The 21,608-nt window shown below is 38.2% G+C and overlaps 1 protein-coding gene across 1 annotated transcript in view; it reads left to right on the top strand.

The window, feature by feature from the left end:
* ralgapa2 (Ral GTPase activating protein catalytic subunit alpha 2) overlaps window positions 1-18,562 on the top strand; it is a 193,705-nt gene extending 175,143 nt beyond the window's left edge. Inside the window, exon 41 of the mRNA XM_042333340.1 lies at window positions 11,758-18,562. Coding sequence (XP_042189274.1) covers window positions 11,758-11,912 — 155 coding nt within the window. The 3' untranslated portion in view covers window positions 11,913-18,562. The remainder of the gene's footprint in view (window positions 1-11,757) is intronic.
* Window positions 18,563-21,608: the final 3,046 nt, after the last annotated feature.

A 21,608-nucleotide genomic window follows, 5' to 3' on the forward strand; every position in this document is an offset into this window, starting at 1 on the left:
AAGGACTTCATTAGCATATTAGCACCTCATCTAAGAGCATGACAGGTGTAGGATTTTTTGTGAAAGATGGTAATGTACTTCAAGCTAGATTGACCTTTTTTGTAATATTTATCATTCTGCTTAATTTGGTAACCAAGTCCCCTGAACAGATGTCACCCAGTGGAGAGAAGATACTGCAACCACCAAAGGGCATGTGCAAGCAGTTTGTAGGATTTCTCTGACTTTTTTTAAAGAACGCAATCAATTACACAAACCAAGAACTGCTGTGTTTGTGTTAATCTTTACCGAGGTCACAGTGGTCCGAAATAAAATATAATCAGTCCCAAAAGGGCAAGTTGTGAAAAAGCATTGAATCCTCTCATATTAGAAGAGAAAAAAAACTTGTTCAGTGTTTTGCAAACGAAAGCTTCCATTTATTACATTCATGTCCCTTGTTTAAAAATTGGGTTCTAAAATGCAGCAAACAAACTTCCTCAATAAGAAATTCAAAACAGGCTACTGGTATCTCCTTACAGTAGCCAAAAGTGTTCAGAGTTTCCATGAGTCAAAGACTTCTAAACAATTCCTTAAGATATTCTATTGGAAAACACTGCAATTTGGACCCTGTTATTTAATTGTAGCAATGTGTACTAATGTGGCATGAGAACAGAATGGGGCAGATCACCTTATCCATCCTGGACTGTTTCAACAATACACTGAATTAGGACGAGGGCAGATTATCAGCCTTTCACAACGAAAGTTAGAAAAAAGTAATACCAGAAAGGCATTTATCCATGGCCATATCAAATTTCAAAGTGTAGATTATTGTGTAAAGTCTTGAACTGGGGAAAATGTAGAAATTTTGAAAATGCAAAATGTAGATTTGATTTCCCCCAAAAAACAATGGTGAACAGGACATAAAGCTATTGAGGGTAAGATCCTAAAAAACTGTAAGAATTAATAAATAATAAAACACAGTGTTTCTTTGGTTAAATATTTGATTCTTCTAAACTACTGTTGAAAATGTTACACTTGTGTACTTTCTTTTAAACTTTTTTCTATATTTTTTCAGTTTTTATAATCTGAATTATTGATCCAGAGTAGTAAAGTGAATGAACATAGTGTTAATATTGTGATCGTATCATTAATAATAAGCCAAATTCTTCAACCAACACGGCATTCTAGCTGCCCCTGCCAGGGGGCGCCATGTTTTACATGAGAGACTGGGCAGTCTGCAGCTGTGCATTCTCACCCTGCAGCCTGACCGCATTCCAGGTTAGCACATGGGACAGTGACAAATCTCACATGGGTTTAGCATCATCTATTACTCCAGTTGGAGTTGTGTGAGATGAGCTAGATAAAAGAATCCATCACAAGATACATGTAATATTTACGTTAAAAGATGTATGCATTTTATTTGAAAAAGTGTCCTCCAAAATTGATTCCTTTAAAACTAATTGCATTTAATAACCAAAAAATAAAATTAACGGGCTTAATGGCCTCTGGTACTAGTGTTCTGTTATCTGTTAGGCAAATTTTGTTTTCATTTTTCATCTTTATTTCTGCTGAACTGGCAACCTTATTTTGAAATGCCAAACTAGGTTTATTTATTTTTATTCTTACCCAACATAATAATCCCCTGGTATTATTAGTCTGTCATTGGGAAGATTGGTATGTAATAGAAATATTTTCCAAAGAGAATCTGGGGCAAGTAGCACAGTCAGTGCACTTTATAGTCAATCCTGTAAAGAGAGACGTCCTTCCAATATGAATAGCGTAATATCAATTGCAAGCATTATTATTAGGATTTAATTTTTAGTGGAGTTGCATTAATTGCACCAAAAGTGTTAATTCTTCCATAAATTGTAATATATGCAAAATAATAACAAGGAATGGCTGACAATTATAGGACTCTTATTCTACTTGGTACTGGAGGCCATATGAAAGCTGTTTAACCATTCTGTGTGTCTATCTGGCTCAGTTGGTTGTACACTTACCTGTGAGTCGGGAGATTGTGGGTTTAAGCCTCATGCTGTGACTTTAAAATTATGGTCTAAGATAACAGTAAACTGTATTGCTGGAGGAGCGCTGCATTGTCAGAGGTGCTATCCTTCAGAGGAGATCTTAAAACAAACTCAGACAGATGTATTACAGCCAACAATCTTCCAAATTAAATTGCTGATGCAAATTGAATGATGCATTTGCCTACATATACACTGCACTTCAGAGTAAACTCTGAAGGAAATATTTGATGTGTTCGGGCATTATATCAAAATGCAGAGATCATTATATTTTGCCACAATTTGTTTTGCAAGTGATGATATTGTATTATTTCATCAATTGTGCCCAGTTGATTATAGTGGGGAAAGTTTGATATTCAGATATGTTTAGGGGTAGTCTGATTTTCCTGCTATGATGTTGGCTGCAGAGTTCTGGATGATTTAGAAATCGTATTGGGCGGTGTTGGGGGCTGGCCAAGGCCAAAACCAGACATTTTTGAGGGCGAATGTGAAGGGTTTGGACAGCAGAGGAGTTTTACTGGGGAAGGGGGAAGGAAAGGTCTACACCCAAGTAATATGATGGGGTAGGGGTCCTTATGGTGAGATTGGGGGCATAGGCCAGACGGATAGCCATTGGTGGGTACTGTGGTGAGCACGCAGATGATGTTCAGGCTGCAGCAGGGGGAGGCTGTGGGATGGTCGGGAGAATAGGTGAAGAGGGTGGGGGTAGTGAGAGTGGGGGGGGGGTGGTGTGGCACAGAAAGGTGCATGGTGACTGGGGGATGGAAAGGAGATAGGAAAAAGAGATTGGGCAAGGTCATGAGATAATCAGCTCCGGTCAGGTTGACAGCCAGAGGCATGTGTGCGCATATATACACACAGAAGAAGAGCAGAGGATTGGTGGAGCATAGTGAGGCCTGCGGAATTGGGAGGGACTTGGCGAGTCAGTGGAGAGAGACATTTTCTAACATGAAGGAGTCCGACGCTACTGTTGTTTACCACTGCTCCACACATCTCTGCTGTATGTTGTGTGCTCTCAAGGAACTCTTCAGAATACTGCAATGTCCTAATATCGCCACAGTTCTGACTCCCAGCAAACCCAATTCTCACCACTCTGCATAGTCCACATCAGTCTCAATTTAAGTTTCTCAGTTTAAAATATTTAGTAAAATGGTAAGGTTGTTATCATGTACTGCTCTTCTCTGTCTGCCTATCTCCAAACATAGCTAGGATACTTTACAATAAATCCTTTGAAGCACTTTGAGATGTTTTGACAGTGCGATTAGGCACAATATCAAATGCGATATTTTGTTATTTACTTGTGACAATCTCCTTAACGCTCGAAGAGATAGGGGAATAAAAATAACAGCTTCTGTAATTATTGGCATAGAGACCCATCATCTGTGCCAGCAACAGGACTGAATGTCATTTATATAGTTGTACTATGAAAAATAATTTTTTCAGGACCCATTTCCAGTGTTATAAAACATCTTCTATACCTACAGTTGGAACAAATGTCAGTTTCACAGTACCACTGTTTGATCATTTAGTTTCATAGTACTACATATTGATTATTCACAAATCAGCTATGCTCCTTAAACTTTTGGAGTTTGTATTAACACTCATTGAATAGCAGTATATGTGTTTGCTTTCAATAATTGTTCAGATTTAGATTAGATGAGATGAATAAACAATGTTTTTTCTGCCCCCCCCCCCCCCCCATTCTAACATAACTTTAGTGTAACAAAGGGACCAAGCAATTAGTTTGTGTGAGACAGATTGTGGGTAGAATTATGATATTTTATGAAAGGAAGCATTTATCAGTTTGCGGTTATCTCTCCTCTATTCTGCAGCTGTTGCCCTAACAGTCAATCAGATTTGGATCACAGAGTGTTTCAGGGTTGATTGCATGGCACGAGTAGCCAGAAGGAAAGTTTGACTGATGGAATGTGCTTGTATAAAGGCTAATGGAATGTTGTGGGTGCTTAAAACTAACTAGGTGTGTCTGCGCTACATATGCCTGCCTGTTTGTACCACAGACTTATAAATGCAATCAGTCTCTTTGTTGTGAAGGATCTTGCAGGAAAGTTGCTCATGCTTGCCTGGTGAGATTGTGTTCTTCGGACCATCTGCCATCGGCTACAGGACCTAACAGGCCAATAACAGCAGACAGACAGCCAAAGCTGTTGCACGTTTACCACTGAATTGAGAAGTGAATGTTGAGCATAGCGGATACAAATGTAGGAAAAGCTTCAGTGTCAAGCTAAATTGCAGATGTGGATCAGTGCAAGTGAGAGCTTTTCACTTTTTTCGTACTTCATACTTAATTCAGAATGCACCAACGGACAAGTCTGAGCATTTGAGCACAGCTGAAATTTTCTTTTGATTCCCTTAGATTCTAGGGCCTAGAATGTTTAAATTGTTTTTATACCCTGGGTCCAGAGCCATATAAGTATTAAACAAAGTTGAGATGTTTGCAAATGTCATAGGAACATTCTGTAATTTTCTTTGCCAGTCAAATAACTAGCAGAAGCTTGAGATTTGCATGAAATTAAAGTGACATTGCTCCAGTTTTGTTATTCTGTTACTTCTGCCAACAGAGATCATTAAGACATTCTAATGCCTATTGATGTGTGCACAACATCTTCATCGAGTAGGCTTGCGTAGCAGGGCCTACTACCTCTGACTCGGCAACTTTTCCTTATTGACTAAAATCTCCTGTATGAATAGGCACCAGCAGATCAATTGAATCTTGAACAGATCCGGAACAATAAAAAACAGCCATTTGCAATATTAGTTGCCGCTAGAACAAAATTAGTAGCATAAAGTCTGTGTTATAAGATGTACTTCAGCGCAGTTGTTTATTTTATTCCATTGTTTTATGAAGATGTTAAATTGTAGTGGGGATTGTCTTTTGTTGCCCTTGTTAATTGAACCTCCAAATGGAGAAATACATTTTGAACAAAGAAAACAAATTTTTACAATGGGACACAACCTTGATGAATAAGTATCTATGAATTTCAATTAAAATGCTTTCTGCAGAATGGTAGACAGCTGGATAATGGAGGCACTTGCATGTCGCTGCAGCACCTGCTGATCATCTGATTTGGGATTCTGTGGACCAAGAACTGCGATTTCCAAAATTCACAAGTGCAGTTTGCTTTTACCTCAAAAACACTTTAAATAAAATTGCACCAGTTGCACAAAATTGCAAGTATGTGGTACAGTACCTATCAGCAGATGGTCACAGTAAATATAGTCTGATTTATTAAATAAGGCCTGCTCCGTGTATTATATTGACTGCCTGCACCTACGTGCTTCAGTGATATTGTTGGAACAAAATTTAATGACTGCAAGTTTAGCAGTTGAGATCACAGTCATCTTCAGTACCAAGATTTCCTAAATTCTTCTTATTCCACTAAGTAATAATCAGGATTAGACATGCTGTTAAGCATATTTTCCCCTTTTGAAATCCGAAGAAAATTATTTAGAATACATTCCAACGTTTAAATGATGTCAAATTCTGTTTCTATGAAATGTACAGTTTCTTACAATATGCAGTGTGATTGTTTTGTAATCTAAACTCTGCAATCTTTCAATAATTTTTAAACAATACAAGAAAAGCACAGCAATAAATTCTCCTTTTACCTCCACTCCACTGACTTAAAATAGACTACCGAATTATAAGCTACTCCAGACGATTCCCAAATAGTGTGCATAAAATAATCCTTTCCTTTAACCTGAATGCATCATCGCGTTTGAATTTTTACCAACCTTAAGAGTTTCCTATCGACATTCTTTGAGTTCTTTTTAATATGGTCAAAGTGGTAATCATTACAACTGAAATGCATGGAGGGGGGATAAATCCTTCTAAAATACCACATCAAAAAAACTTTTTAAAAAGTTTATTTTCAATTGCTAAGTCGATCAGACTGTCAGAAGTATGAATCCACTCAATTTTCCTTCTACCCATTGCACTCCTGGATGGGAAACAGTTAACCTTTCTACTTTCAATGGGAAGGCTTAAATAGCAAACAGCCATTAAAGTTTTGAACAACCATTTTTGAATGACAACTGTGCCATTTCAGTTTATTATCATCTTTTTGGTGTATATTAAATTATGACTACTAGTGTTCTGCAGTTTAGACTCAACCCAGATTTTTGGTTTCGCATTTACACAGGCTCTGGATATATAAACTCCATATGCATCCCACAAGGGGGTTTCTGCTCAGATATCCAAGCATCTGCATGCCCAGACCCAAATGCAAAAGTGTGCTTGGAGTGGGGGAGAGGAAGGCTGTGAGAGCAAGAGACACGTGATCTGTTATTCACAGGATACTGCAGGTTTCTTGTTTAATCTTCAGATGCCTTTGGCATTCATCCACTTAGAAATTCCAGCCTGATTCTCTTGTCCTGGTAGGAAAACACTATTCTTGATTGTGTAATGGAGATCACAGGTGGATAAGCTGTGACAAATGACATGAGAAAATGCTTTATTAACTAACTTTCCTTTTAATAACAATACAAATAATAATCCTTGCATTTGATATAGCGCCATATCACACCGTTGAGACATCTCAAAGCACTTCACAGAATGTGTTGTAAAGTGGATTGTATATTTTGTGGGGAAAACGTGACAGTCAATTATGCACAGCAATGTCCTGAAGCAGTTATTTTATGAAGAATAAGCAACATGACAAAATAGTGTCCCTTGATTTGCATTGAATTACGTGCTCAGAAATAGGCCTTTCTGACCAAACAGTCCATCCTGGTATTTAGATTCCACATGAGCCACTTCCACTGCTCCATTCTTAAAATGTTGTTATTAACTTCTGACATGCCGACATAATTGTGGGCCCCATTTCAGTGCCTGGTTAGTCATAGCTTACACTGCTACTAGAAAAGGGAGAGTCATTAACTCTGTAAACATACAGTTCACATTTAATATGATACTTACAGTTAATATTGTCCATATGTCAAAATTTCTCCCAAGTGCTTCATAAGTGATTACAGTCAACAGTAGTGATTGTTTTTGTAGATGTGCACAACAATTTCGATGAACAGTGTGAAGTGACTTACTTATCGTGATCTTAATCGAAGGCAAGGAAACCGGAAGAAGCTTCCTTCCATTTTTGAACAGTATCATGAGTTGCTTAACAGGCAGATTTGTTTCTTATTTTATCCAAAGGACGTCACTTCTGGCAATGCAGCACTCCCTTAATACTCCACTGGAATGGCGATTGAGATTGTGAGCTGAAAGTCTACCATTTTAAACAAGTGCTGTAGTGGCTTCCTGTACAAATGCTGTAGTACTACCTGTAGTTAGTATGTTCAGGGATGATCAAATTGAAGACGAGTAACAGTGGAGCACTTTATTTAAAAAAACTCTTAAGTCACAATCTCGTTTACGTAACTTGCTGCATCTCCCCATGGCATCAACATTTCCTAGTGGGCCAGGAGCTTTTTATACATATTATTCCTTGCATTTGATATAGCACCTTATCACATCTTCAAGATGTCTCAAAGCGCTTCACAGAAAGTACTCTAAAGTGAATTCACTGTATATTTTTGTGGACGAAACATGGCAGCCAATTGCGCACAGCAGTGTCCCACAAGCAGTCAAATTATTATTAAGGGATTATTACCCTGGAAAAGCGATTCGCCAATTGACTAATAATCGGGTTCCTACTTACTACTAGTAAACAAAGGTGTGTGGAGAAAGGAAACTTGCCCAACATTTTGCCATGCCCAGGAATCGAACTAAGGTCTCTTGCTTGTGAGGCGAGTGCTCTAACCATTCAGCCAGAGAACTCCACTCTGCAAAATGCAAATTCTCTCTTTGTAAAGCAACTTACTAATGACATTGGCCAATTTTGATTATTGGGTTATAAATGGTAATTTTGCATGATAAAGGATCAGAAAACCAAATGCTATTTTTTCTGCAATGCAGTCACTCAAAACAATTATTTAATCTAATTAGTTTTAATTATGTGAAATGTCATCCTAATCTAATCCAGGGATGAAAGGTGATGTTGGAATTACAGTAATTTTGTAATGAAAGGAAAAAATCCTTAGTCCTGAAATTTTCACATTTGTGAAAATGGTTCTGGATACTACTTTTCCCCTCTTCCACCTTCACTTCTGTAAATTTATATTTAAATATTTCAGCGTTTGATTTTCTAACCCATTCCATTGCCTGTACTGTAAACCAAAACTATTATATTATAAAGATTTGCCAGTCCATTCACTAAAATGTATTTCTCAAATTGTAGAAGTTGTTTTAAAGAATGGATGTTTGACTGCAAAAAACTGAATATGTTCCTGTTACAATTGCTGAGAAGCTTAATGATTGAAGAGGGCTTTACTAGTTGCATGAAAAGGCTTTGAACAGCAACAAAATTACATTTGTATAGCGCCTTTCACGTTGGGAGGATGTCCCAAGGCGCTGAACAATCAGTATTTCAGACCAGAGCTGGGGGTTGGGATCAGTGAGGGTGGAGGGCAGGCAGGAAAGGAGGGTGACCGAAGGCATGGTTGAAGAGAAGGGTCTTGAGAAGGTCTTGAAGTTGGCAAGGGAGGTGGGGCGAGACGGAGGGACTGCGGGATGGAGTTCCAGAGGGTGGGGGCAGTGTGGCTGAAGGCCCGCCCGCCAATGGTGGGGCGGGCAAGGCAGAGGATGTGAAGCAGGCCAGAGCCCACTGAGCGGAGGGAGTGGGCAGGTTGGGAGGGGCCTAGGAGGCCGCAGTGCTAGGAGGGAGCAATGTCATGGAGAATTTGAATGTGAGGACCAGGATCTTGAACTGTATCCTTTGTGTGATGGAAAGCTAGTGGAGTCTGGCAAGGATGGGTGTGATAGGATCGCACAACCTGGTGAGGGAGAGGACATGGGATGCAGAGTTTGGATGTTCAGCAGCCTATGGAAGGAGGAATTGGGGAGGCCAATAAATGGAGTTTGCGTAGTCGACCCTGGATGTTATGAAAGCGTGTATGAGGGTCTCAGCGGCCTGCAGTGTGAGACAGTTGCGGAGCTGGGCAATGTTGTGGAGGTGGAGGAAAACACAGCAGGTCATGGCACAGATGTGGGGTAGAAAGAATAGTTGGGGTCAAACAAGGCGCCAAGTTTCCAGACTGGCTCAGTGAGGTGGAGTGTGCATCCTTGAATGCTAATGCTGCGAGTGCCTGAGGTGCGGAGGCATTGACGGGAGCCAATCAGGTTGGTCTTGTTGACATTCAACTGTAGTGAGTTAGCTCTCATCCAGGACTTGATGTCAGACAGATGTTCTGTCAGGACAGCAGTGGATCTGCATTCTTTGAAACCATGGGACACTCTAATTTCTGTAATGAAAGATGAGCAAGTAAAATTTACATATGAAAACAATCGGAGGGAAAAACAATCTTTGGTATTAAAAATAAGTCGTGGGAAGCAGATGGATTGAGGATGTATGGAGGGGTTTTCTGGAGTACGTTGAAAGAAACTTGTGACTAATGAACAGGTGAACCGAAGGGATTGACATGTTAACAGCAGTAATGGTCACAGTTGATGGTAGTCAAATGCTGAAAGGCAATACGCAATTTTGTGAGGATTGTTTGAACAAAATTCTCAGAAAACGTTCATTTTTGTGCCATAACACAAAGACATTTGCAGGACTTCCTCAATCAGAAATGAATTGTACATGGAATTGAATTGGCAATATACAAGCCACACATTTCCTGTGTGTTCATGCAAATAATGGTCATCGGTACATAGAAGGGACAAGATTCAGGTGATTATACTATCTGGGGTAGTTTCACACCAGAGTGTGAAACTTATATGATAACAACAGTTATCATGTTGTTGCCTCAGTTATAATCTTGCAGAGGTTAGACACAGCTCCACTACTACCTAAAGGATAGACTAACACCAAGTCCAAGAGATTTCCTCTGCAGACTAACAAGCAGGGCTCCTACTAAATTCGACCACTAGGTAATATATTATCCTTGACAAATTTTGAAGTTGTCAGAGGTGAGCAGGGTGTAGCTTCCTTTAAAGCTTCACAGTCTTCTTGCACCTTTCAAATCCATCTTTAGTCCCAGTGTGATTTGGATGTGGTTAGCAACTCAATGAAAGCCACCAAACAAAATTCTGGTTAAATAGTAATGTGTCTTTCTGGGAGCCATGCACCTGTGAAGCTTTGGTGGGAACAGGTTTGAACTCAACTGTGAAACCACTCTAGGTCAAACAGCCTGCATGCATTCATTTGTCCAATCCAGTCATGTATGTCAATGGTAAATTAAGGGTAAACATACTCCCACCAGCATTGCTGGCAGATTTACTGAGTATATGAGTGGATAGAATGGAGATGAGGGATTGATTGCATTGTAAATTTTACCTTTTTTTAAACAAATCCTTTTAGAATTGCATATTGAGAATTGTTGCGATGCAGCTGACTAACATTGTTAATGCTCAACTGTAAAGACCTGAGTTTGAATTCAGTTTTCCAAAGGAGGCATGGGTCACGGGTATTTATGTAAAATTCAAAACAAAATTTAGATTCCTTGCCTTCTTTCATGGTGATTTTGTGTTCACAGCACAAAACTGCCCCGAATCTCTACTTTGAGCTTTATTGCAACTCAGATAGTTGAAAGTTATAGAATGTAAACATGTTCTTTCTTTATAAAAGAACAGTCCATTAGTAGACTAGCAAGGTTGAGTGTGTTCCCTAGTCAGTTATTGATGGTGTAACTAAAAAGCCATAAACATGCAATAATTTGTCCACAAGTATTGTCAACCTTATGCTGCTCTCTTGCAGAGAAATTGTTTTCTTTCTTGCTATTTCTCCTGGGGCTACCTTTGCTGCTGCTTCTTGTAGTGCATTCTGAAAGGATTGGCATGTTGCTAGCTTACACTCTCCTGTTGTTTTATAACATTTCACACAATTTTTACACTTGGTAAAAGACATGTTTGCCTATAAGCCTTTTTAAATGTTTTCACCTTGAGTAGACTACAATCTGCTGTTGGCTCTAACACATTTTAGCTTATTTAAAGAACGCAATCTGGAATTTCCCTTTGTTTTGTAAATAAGCAAACTACATATATCACTACATGTATCTTGTTTCAAATCAAACAGTCCAAAGAGTATTTGGAATTTCTCCAAAGTTTTGTGATTTCTTCTGTCTGTTATTCCAAATGCATTTCTGTAGAATTTCCCTCAGAAACCGTCATCAAAAGGTGAGAAACTTTAGACGCTCTATTAAAACTGTACCAATTCAAAAAATACTGCAAGTCTTAGACTGTAACAAATCAATTCTCCTGTGAACATCTTACACAAACTTATCAAGAAAATGTTTAATGCTAAAATGTACACATTGTATTCGGAAGTGATTACAGTAAACCTCGTATGACGCATCATTTGGGACCATACGTTTAACATGACTTATGCAAAATATGAGTTCTATCAACGTTCCACAGAATATAAACTCTTGAACGGGACTTGGGCAGATGTATGACAATTATACAATTTATGCAGATCAGACTTATGCGAGTTTTACTGTAATAAACTGGTGGCACTTTGAGTTGGATATGCTTAAATTATTTCACAAGATAATTTCTACATCGTTATTTTATTTCAGCCATTACTGTAAGCAGTTTAAGCAAACCAGATGTGCAATACTAATATTTCATATTTTATGGTGGCAAATATGTTTATCACTCAAGCATTTCTTTAATAATTGCTTTGACACATTTGTTCATTTTTTGGGGAAATGGACCTTAATTCACCAAATGATTATGCTTTTTCAGGTTCTCTTAGCAGAAGTCTCAGCACTGAAGTGTCGATAACTGTGGGACCTGACCCAGTGGATCAGTCCTCCCCACCACTGCCACGTGCCACAAAAAGCAGAGTCTCTGGGAAACTTCGCCGCTCTGCCAGTTCACTCAGCAAATCTTCAAACTGAAGGACCTCAAATGGACCTGTGATAAACAGAGGCCTGCTTTTCAGCCTCTTTGTTTTTCTAACTAATTTTCTGTCTTAAAATAACATCCACTTCAAATGGAATTTGAAGCCTTCATCTTTCTTTGATGTAAAATGTAATCCAGGTGCAGGAAAGCAGTGTTCCAGATCTTACTCTTTCAGCAGAAGATGCCCAATGTTAGTCTATTCAGAGTTCAAACACTGTACATTTCAGAGGAAGCCATTATGGTTTAAAGGCCTTATGGTAATCCCATTAGCCATATTTGGGAGGATGCCTGATTTTTCTGGTTGGGCTGTTTCACTAATCATGGTATGGAATGTCATGTGTAACATTATTATGTTTCTGTTGACCCAGAAGCCACATGAAGACGATATCAGAAGTTATCACACTTGCCTGTTTACTGTGGTATGTTTGGTGTCTGAGACACTACAAATGAATGTGGCTCAGTTTGGACACTCTAAACTGTGCAACATGAAGCTTAACTATTGTTGGTTGAAGTCTTTTATCAATATTGTAACCAAGTGGAAAAACACTTCTTATCTGAAATGTATATGAACAATAGACGGGACTTTTTTTTAAAAAAAAGTGACAGTTTATTGGTTGAGCTCTAATTCCAAATTGAAGTTTGTGTTTCTTTATATTTTAAAAAGTTAAAGGATTGGACAGGGGAGACGTTAAGAGAGGGTTCTTAGTCTGTGTATGTGTGTGTGGGTGTCACACCCCTGGCAGAAGAAAGGCTTTGTTCAACAGGCACAGATTGTTCTTGTGCTTTTGTTCTTTTAATACAAATATGTGCTCAGTATATTCAATATCTGCAAAATAGATTTTGTGTTTACCTTGTCTCGTTTACCCAGTTTCCTCGTGTACCCCACCCCCGCGCCCCCATACTTCTAAATTATTTTCTCCTACTTGTTTATTCCTTGAAAATTGCTGCTAGACCGACTGGGAAAAGCACCAGAATCATTGGAAGAATCTCAGCTGCCTGGTCACACCTTCTCACCCTGAGTCTCTTGCTAGGAAATTTGCATTCAACTTGAGGAGTTGTATATTGGGAAAGCTTAGAAAAAGGCTTTATTTTTATTTGTTCTGGTTGTTATAAAATAAGTCTGCACTGCATTTTGCTTCAAATATTTTACACATTTGTAACATTAAATCAAGGAAAGAATAATGTTCAGATTCTTATGAGGCCAAACTTTGGTCTTTTTAATACATGTTGAACATGAAATATGTTGCCGTTTTAAAGATTTACAAGCACAAGTATCACAGGAGAATGGTACATACCAAATATCCAAACAAAGTGGAATAATTCCTCACTGTGCAGGAAACGCACAGCAGGTTAATCGGAAAGTGAAAGATGGGGTAATGTCTGGGATGTGACCCTTTATCAGAATTAAATCAGAAATTTAAACCATATCATGGATAGCAGATTGGAATATGATGTGGTAAGTTGTAAGGACGATTTATGTGTAGTTCTGCCAGTTAATTGGGTGCCTGTTGCAAATCGTATATCTAAATTTAAAATCTCACCCATCACTGACGAATAAAATGTATGGTTCCTGTTCTCGGTGTTGCATTCTTCAACTTTTCCATGTTATGTTTAAACACTTAGTCGCCATTCCCAATTGGACCATTATTGTCACAAACATTATAATACCTTTGTGATGCTCCAGTAAAAACATCATTCCAATTTTGCTCATTGTCAATGTTTTCAATAGATGATCATTATGCAGTTTGAGGTTTTGCGTCCTCATTACCAACAAGGCCCTTGGGGATTAAAATCTAATCTGAGCCACAACAACAAAAACATTGCATGTTGGCAATTGTTTCCGAATTGTAATTTTTCACCATTTTGATGCATGGAACCAATAAAGAAGAAATAGAGGAAGCACAGCTCCATTTGGTGTAATTTCTTAATGTGGAGCTTTGTTTATAGTGAGGAATATCATCATAGTGCTTGAAGATTGTCACAATTGGAACAGTAGTTCTGTTAACCTTTTGTATGCAAATGTTTGCTCTCAGAGCACTTCATTTTGTATCCTTGTGTTCCTGTATGCTTCCTTCAGTTGACATAAGGGTTGTAGTTTATTATTAGAAACTATATCTATGTTGAGGACTCTGTAAACTGAGAAAAAAATTGTGCTTTCCATTTTAAATTTCCAAGGTTTGTTACCTACAGAAAGGGATTATTTTATGTGTATGTGATGGGAATTCAAATGTTCTGCAGTGATGTAACCAATGTGTTTCTCAATGGATTATGTGGCAGTACTGTTTCTGTTGCACTTGTTCTTTGTGTACACGTCAAGTGAATGTGCTCTTCAGTTGTCCAATGGACAACACTTTATTTTTATTATATGTAAATATGGAGTAATATTTGATAAGCAGATTATAAAAGGCAGTCTTTTTAAGTTATAATTCGATTCTTTCACCATGTGCTGTTAGCTTGAGTGAATTTTTGTGCTTTGAAAACACAGCAGAGCCTCAGGCGATCTACCACCCAATGTACTCAGTATATATGATCATACAATTGGAGACACAGTCTCAGTGATAAAGTAATTCCCGTTTCATGTGGCATCCTTGCATACAATGCTACAACTGGAAAATGTACCTTTACAGATTGGGATTTGTTGTTAGTTTAAGTTAGTTTATTTGTTTCCTTAATCCCTTTTTTTAAACCCGAATAATGAATATTCTTAGAGGCTTTTTTTTGTAAAGGACAATGTTTTCTTAAGTAATGTTTGTGTAACTTTCTAATGATAAATATTGCAAAGTAGAATTAAAGAATTGTGCATAACCTCAGACATTTCTTAATTTCACAGCATTCTTGGACAAAGGTAATGTGCTTCTTTTAATTTTCTATTGAAATCTTTAGTTGCTAAAAGGTTTAAGCTAGGGGTTCTCAAATATTTTGGGCTCAAGAACCTCCCTTGACATTAGGCATCCTGACTGAGGATACCCATACAATAAATCCAGAGAAATTGAGTACCTTACTTTAATTGCAACAACATTTTAAAAGAATTAAAGAAAATAAATAAAAGTAATGCTTGCAATTTTAATGTAGATATCACACAAACTCTGGCTTCTGCATGCATAATGGGATGGTGTGCCTGGTAATCTCTGCACAAGTCATCATATCGTGGTTTAATTCCAGTCAATGATACTCGCAAGTCACTTTCCAGATGCAGAAGTGCTCTAACAATTGTAAGGTTAGGTAAGAACTTGAGTTGGTTCATTATAACACTTCTCAAATTATAAGGGACAGGTGAAGTGGGGAGGGGAGAGAAAGAAACAAATACACAATCATTGCTCTCTGCAAATTTGTACTTTTCTCTATTATCTAACTACGCAACCCTCAAAAAGCCTGAACTCCATAGTATTCCTTTAGTCACCAACCCTAGGTTTAATTGAAGAAGTCATTTCAACATTTTACTAGTTATATTTTTACTGATGATGATTCCCTTTTACCCCAAAGTATTTTCACACAGACAACATATTTGGCGGCCTAGAGCCCAGGCAATAAGAGCTGAATGGAATTTTTTTAAAAAGTAAATAAAGCAATGAAATATTGAGATGCTATGCCTGATGCTGAAACAGAGCCCTTGTTTTTCCCTTAGCTTTGGGCAGAGATAGAGGGCTCAGGGCTATGGTTTTGCCTGGAGACCTGTACTGCGAGAAGCTCTGCGCTCGCTTCAGTTTGGCTTTCTGGACCGACTTCCTCAAAAACCCATTGCCTTCATCCACCAGCGGGGAAGGACATATCGCCACTTGACAAATGAAACACATGGCCTCTGAAACCATCTCACAGACCCCAGGGCTCTGCCAGCTCCAGTTTGGAAACCCTGGGTTTAAGCAATATCCAACTAATGACAAACCAATATTTTGTATCTCTATTTATTTTACTGTTGCAAATGCAAATTCTTAAGGCTATAAATTGAAACTACATATGTCAATACATTGATCTTATAACTTCATAAAATTATAGGATTGCCGTTGCAATAGCACTAAATACAGTAACAGGGAAAATGTAATTTTTATTTCAGCTGTCATTTAAAACTGGTTCCAAATTTGAACTATAATTAATCCTGTGCAGATAATTATTTACAAAGCATATTGGGCCTGTTCGGATTTTTTTTCGCTCTAATTGATGTTAAGTACAACCGTCTGTATATAACCTATTGAGTTTTATTTTCTTGAGTGCAATACTTGGCAGAATGAGTTTGGTTTGCTATTTTGGAGGCATAAAAAGCAATAGAAGATATTTAGTGCTTAACGCCAAACTTTTTATATGCTTGTCTGGTTTGTCTTGCCACTGTCAAATAGACAAAAGATTTAGTAAATCAAATATTGACTACAGTTTCATCCTATAACTCTCATTCCAACGTTTCACATTGATATCCTCAACTCTGCTTGTATATTATACTACTGCCCTAATTCTATAGCTGTGTATGTGGATTGCTTCGCTAGTTGCTTAGAAAATTAATTTCTAATTACAGAAATCATACCCAGGAAAATATTGTGTGTTTCACTGAACGCACATTTTAATGTCGATTCAAAGTAGCATTCAGATTTTGAATAACTGCATTTAGGATCGCATGATCCTTTTGTGCCTCACATAAGACACTACTAGTTCTTTGGATCGTGTTACTTCAGTTTACAGCCTCCAATAAATCACGTCCCTGATTTGGGGTGGAAACGGAAGAATAAGAGTTGCATTTGAAGTGAAATAGATTCATCCTGTCCAGCTGTCCAGACTTACTCAAAACCAATAATTAGTGCTGTAATACTGTGTGTAGTTAATTCACTGAAAAGTTATAAGCAACAAATTTGTGGTTTCTATTACAGGTCAGATACTATAACTTTGACCTTCAATCTGCTGAAACTTTTGAAGACACAGCAGAGATATGTGATAAGGTAAAGGTTGATATTCAAATGATCCTGAGCTTTCTAAAATCTTAACTTCCAAGTCTGAAAACTGTATTTCCAAATTTCATCACAACATATCTATTTTTCGTGACCAAAGTTTTTGAGTAAGTGCTTTTCTGCATTTGTAGAAACATTTGCTGGGCTAAATTAGAGTGGGAGCATTAGCAGGTTATCCATGTTATCAACTATATAAAATATTAACATTGGAGTTATTTCTTAGCTGGCGCAGCAGCACCTTTTTGTCTATATTATTTTGTGAACAGAATTTTGTTCATCAAACTCTCACTATTATTTCTCTCTGTTACGCTACACAAAGCTCAGCTTATCAGCCTCCACCTGTCAGGAAGGTTTCTAAAGTTAGTGGATGGGTTAGTCAATGCACCAGGCCTGAGCTTTCCAATGTTAAATGCTTATTAAAAAAAACATTGGCGGCAGAACAAGGGAAGTTATACTGTTACCGACATGTAGCATTGACAGTGTAACAAGCTTTTCCAGGTGGTCCCACCACACAAGTCAAACACCATCAGCAGCATTGTGCTACACATTTGGCATCAAAACAGTACGGTATAATTGGAAAGTAAGATCGATCCCTATACACTATTTCTACAAAAAAGAATGTAAAATGTGTAGATGGCAAGCTTCCTAAACTATGCCAATACTTCTCTGTAGCCAGTGGTTTGATGTCCAGCAGCTTCCTAGAGATGATTCTCTCTCTTCTACCCATGTGAAAGCACGACTTTCTGCTACTCTGAGGCTCAGCGTGGTAGGAAACAGGAATCCAGTGCTATTAAGTTGTCTTTGTGAACAGGAAGACCCTCATTCTTTCTTTCAATTTCCTTCCTCCTCTAATTATGGTTGATTCCTTTTTTTGTGTGGGGGACGGTTCTGCTATATTATCTCGCCTCTGGACAGGGATCAGGAACAGCAACCCTGACTCATTTTCCCCTACTCTAACCCAGAGGAACTGCAGCCAATTGTGCCAACTTCAGTTGCTCCCTCAATGAAGATCAGCTAACAGCACAAGCAACAATTTAAACTGCACCCTATACAACTGAGTTTATGGCAGTGCCTTTATCCATTAGCATATCAGGGAAGCTTTAAAAGTCTTCTTAAGATTTACTGTATTCATTTTATTTGCCTGGCTCCTGAAGATTTCTTAATTTACTGTCTCATAATGATTAAATATTTCCCACAGAGTGGTCTAACGTGCACTGATCATGAATGCCACCAAACACAAGTCACTTGCACAATTATTGAATGAGAAAGTAAGAATTGCCATGTGTTCCAGGCATTACAAGCTGTGCTGTGTTCAGAAGTTGCAGCTCCTCTCTTCTGCTTAAATATTATAAACTGAATTAAAACAAGTGGCTAAACTAATTGATTGGAAGGCGAAATGATCTAGACCAGTCAGTTAAACTCCACGTGGGATTAAGGTATCTTAAAGTGTATGCAAAGATTTTATCTTAAAAATCTGTTTTTCATCAAAAATGTATGAAATCAACCAGTGTTGATCTCAAACGTCCATTTTGATATTATATGAATTATTCATTCAGAATCCCTCTGTTTTGCAGCCTGGAAAATATGATTTGTAAATTGAGAACAGCTCACTGTTAATATATCAAATAATGTTTTTAAAATGAAAGTTCAGGATACCTTTGTTATGCGAATTGTGATGAAGAATGATTTCAATAAAAATAACGGTTTCAACCTAATTTGTATTTGTGTGAATATCGACTTTATGATTGCTTCTCGTGTAAACGAATCAGATTCCCAATGCATTTAAAGTGCAAAAAGGCGAAACCTTTGTTTTAATACATCGATGGTCCAATAAAACTAAGTTATGCAAATGTGATTTTCCCATTTGGTATGTATATGCAAGCTCTGTCCGCTGATCAAAAAAGCAGATATGGAGAATTCTCACATTTTATTCAGACTCTGCCCTCCAAAGTGGGTTGCCTCTGCCACCAGGATAATGCATATGTGTTGCTAAAGAAATGACAGTACTATTTGCAGGGTTACAGACTTAACAGGAATGAATGACCCTGATCTCTCGCTCTGAAGCACTGAAATCCCTCTAAAGCATTTTTATGCTTCATGCTGCTAAATGGACTTGGCTCTTCTGTAGTATTTACAGAATCCTGCCTACGAACTTACATTAATGCAGCAATTATGTTAGTACAGTACAATAGCAACCAAAATATAAATTGCAGTAGAACGTATTTATTGTTTCTTACCTATTTCAGATATAATGCTGAACATTTGTATAACAGGAAATCATACAGTGAAAATTGATCTAAATATAAACATGCAGGAGTGTGATTGCTGTAATGTGAATTCAGCTTCTGTAATCCTCTGGAAAGAAGATTTCACATAATAGTAAACTGGCAGGAGGGACAAGACACTCATTTAGCCTGGCAACCTGCTGTTTCTCAATTGTCACGATCACTGCTTTGGAAAGCAACACCTTTGGGATTCTATTACACTTGTGATATTGGAAAAAGTGAAATGCTGCAGACTGATTCTTGAGGTGATTCAGGATTGTTTGATGTGCTGCAGGAAGTGCTGAAAGCATCTGCTGTCAAGAGAAAATAAGATGCTGCCGGGCTGCTTCTTTACGAACCAATCTTTTCAAAAGGTTCACTCACAGCTGGTCAACATGTGGTGGTTCCTCGTGCTCCTAGGTCAGCTCCATTCAATAGGGTCAAAATTCCAGTAGACAAAAGATATTTGAGTAAAGGGGCCTGGACTGTGATCCAATATAATTTTTTAAATCTTAAAGCAATTTTTCAGTAGGTAGGTGGAGAGGTTCCACAGATACAAGAGCTGACAACAGTGAAGGAGATCATAGCTCAAGTGGTAACCCCGGTGGGAGAGGAAAATATCAGAAAGCTTCAAACTATGGCTGACCAGGTATATTGTTAATGATAATCATTTAGCTTTAAGTTTCAGATTTGTACCTTGTTTCTAAGAGCCCAAGCACTTACACCTCAGCATAATCAGCAGCAGGAGGGACACCTGTAAGGAGGATGTCAGTAGCATTGTTCCCCACAGGGAGATTTGAATGCAAATGATGATAATAATAATAATAATAATCCTTGCATTTGATATAGCGCTTTTCACGTCGGGAGGACGTCCCAAAGCGCTTCACAGAACACACTGTAAAATGAATCGACTGTATGTTTGTGGGCGAACGCGGCAGCCAATTGCGCACAGCAATGTCCCACAAACAGTCGTAGATTGAAAATGACCAATTTATTATTGGTTTTTTTTGGAGGTATTATTATTAGGCTCTGTGTGGAGTAAGGAAACTTGCCCAAGGTTTCGCCCTCTGCCTGGAATTGAACTCAGGTCTCTCACTTGCGAAGCGAGTGCTCTAACCACTGAGCTACAGGACTCCACAATGATGACACCAACAAAGAGGGTGGAGAGGCTGAGGGGAACAATGGCTCTCTGACATCCTCATTCCTAAAGCCTTAGCCCCACGGGTCCCACTCTACAGCAAGCAATGCAACTGCACCGCACCACTTCCGTGGAATGTCAGAGGGAAAAGTTAAGATGGAGCAACACATGACAGCCCAAATACTGGAGAGATGAGGAAAGCGGTCTGGAGATGTAGCAGACCTGCAAGATGTCTTGTTTATGAATGGGTGGAGGTGGGAGAGGTCGTTCATCTCTGCCTCCACTCCCTCTCCCTCTAGCCTGGGGAAAACATTGTCAGAGGTTCCATTCTCAGGTGAGTGACCACACATGTCAGAGAAGGCATTGGATTGGGATCTAGGAATAATAATCTTGCATTTGGCATAGTTATTTGCATTTGGCATAATTATCACGTTATTGAAAGTGCTTCACTGGAGCTACTGTAAATTGGTGTCACTGGAGTTAATTTGCAAACAGTAGTGTCCCACAAACAGTCATGGAGTGGATAAGCAATTTTTATTTGGAGGATTGTTTGCCAAGGCACCAAGAGAAACAATCTTCTGTTTTTGAATTGTATCATGAGATATTTAATGTCCACGTGAACAGGCAGACAAGGATCTTGGCACCTTCAGAAATGCAGCACACACACCACAACACTGCATTGGTGTCAGCCTGGACAATATGACTTCCAAGTCCCCATGTGGGGCTTGAACCCAGGACCTTCTGACTCAAAGGCAAGAATGCTATCAACTGACCCAGGCTGATTATTGGAGATCCAAATAGTTTATTTTTTCTTTTAGTTAATATAATTAATGTAAATGCATAACTCGTTTTAGTCATTTATTCTGCTTGTTCATATTTACTACACAGCTAGATTTCACTTGTTATTTTGCGTTTGCCAACAATACAAAGTTTAGTTTATGTGGTTCCAAAAACCCATATATTTATATAATTTTTGACCTATAATAATTAGCTCAAAACTTGCACAAAACTACAACAACAATTTGCAGTTATATAGCTTCTTCACAGAAGTTGCGTCTCAGAGCACTTAGTTCCTAATAGCTAAAAACAAAGACTTTTTAACAATAAACAGGTGCAAAAATCCTCTCAGGAACTTAGGGTATATGATTAACCCATGTTTTTCTCATTAAGTCCACAAATGATATCATCCATCTTAATTTACAGTATTAATGTTCTACACAGAAATAATGTTCTTTACAGAATTTAGAGTTCATTCAATCCAACTGAAAAGGGGCTTATTTTGTGAAAAGTGACTTAACAAAACTAGTCAGTTTTAGTGTCTTAAAATTCTCCACTTGCGCAGGTAGAATTAACAAGTCA

Source organism: Callorhinchus milii, unplaced genomic scaffold (assembly GCF_018977255.1).
Source record: "Callorhinchus milii isolate IMCB2004 unplaced genomic scaffold, IMCB_Cmil_1.0 Scaffold3, whole genome shotgun sequence".
Classification (NCBI taxonomy): Eukaryota; Metazoa; Chordata; class Chondrichthyes; order Chimaeriformes; family Callorhinchidae; genus Callorhinchus; species Callorhinchus milii.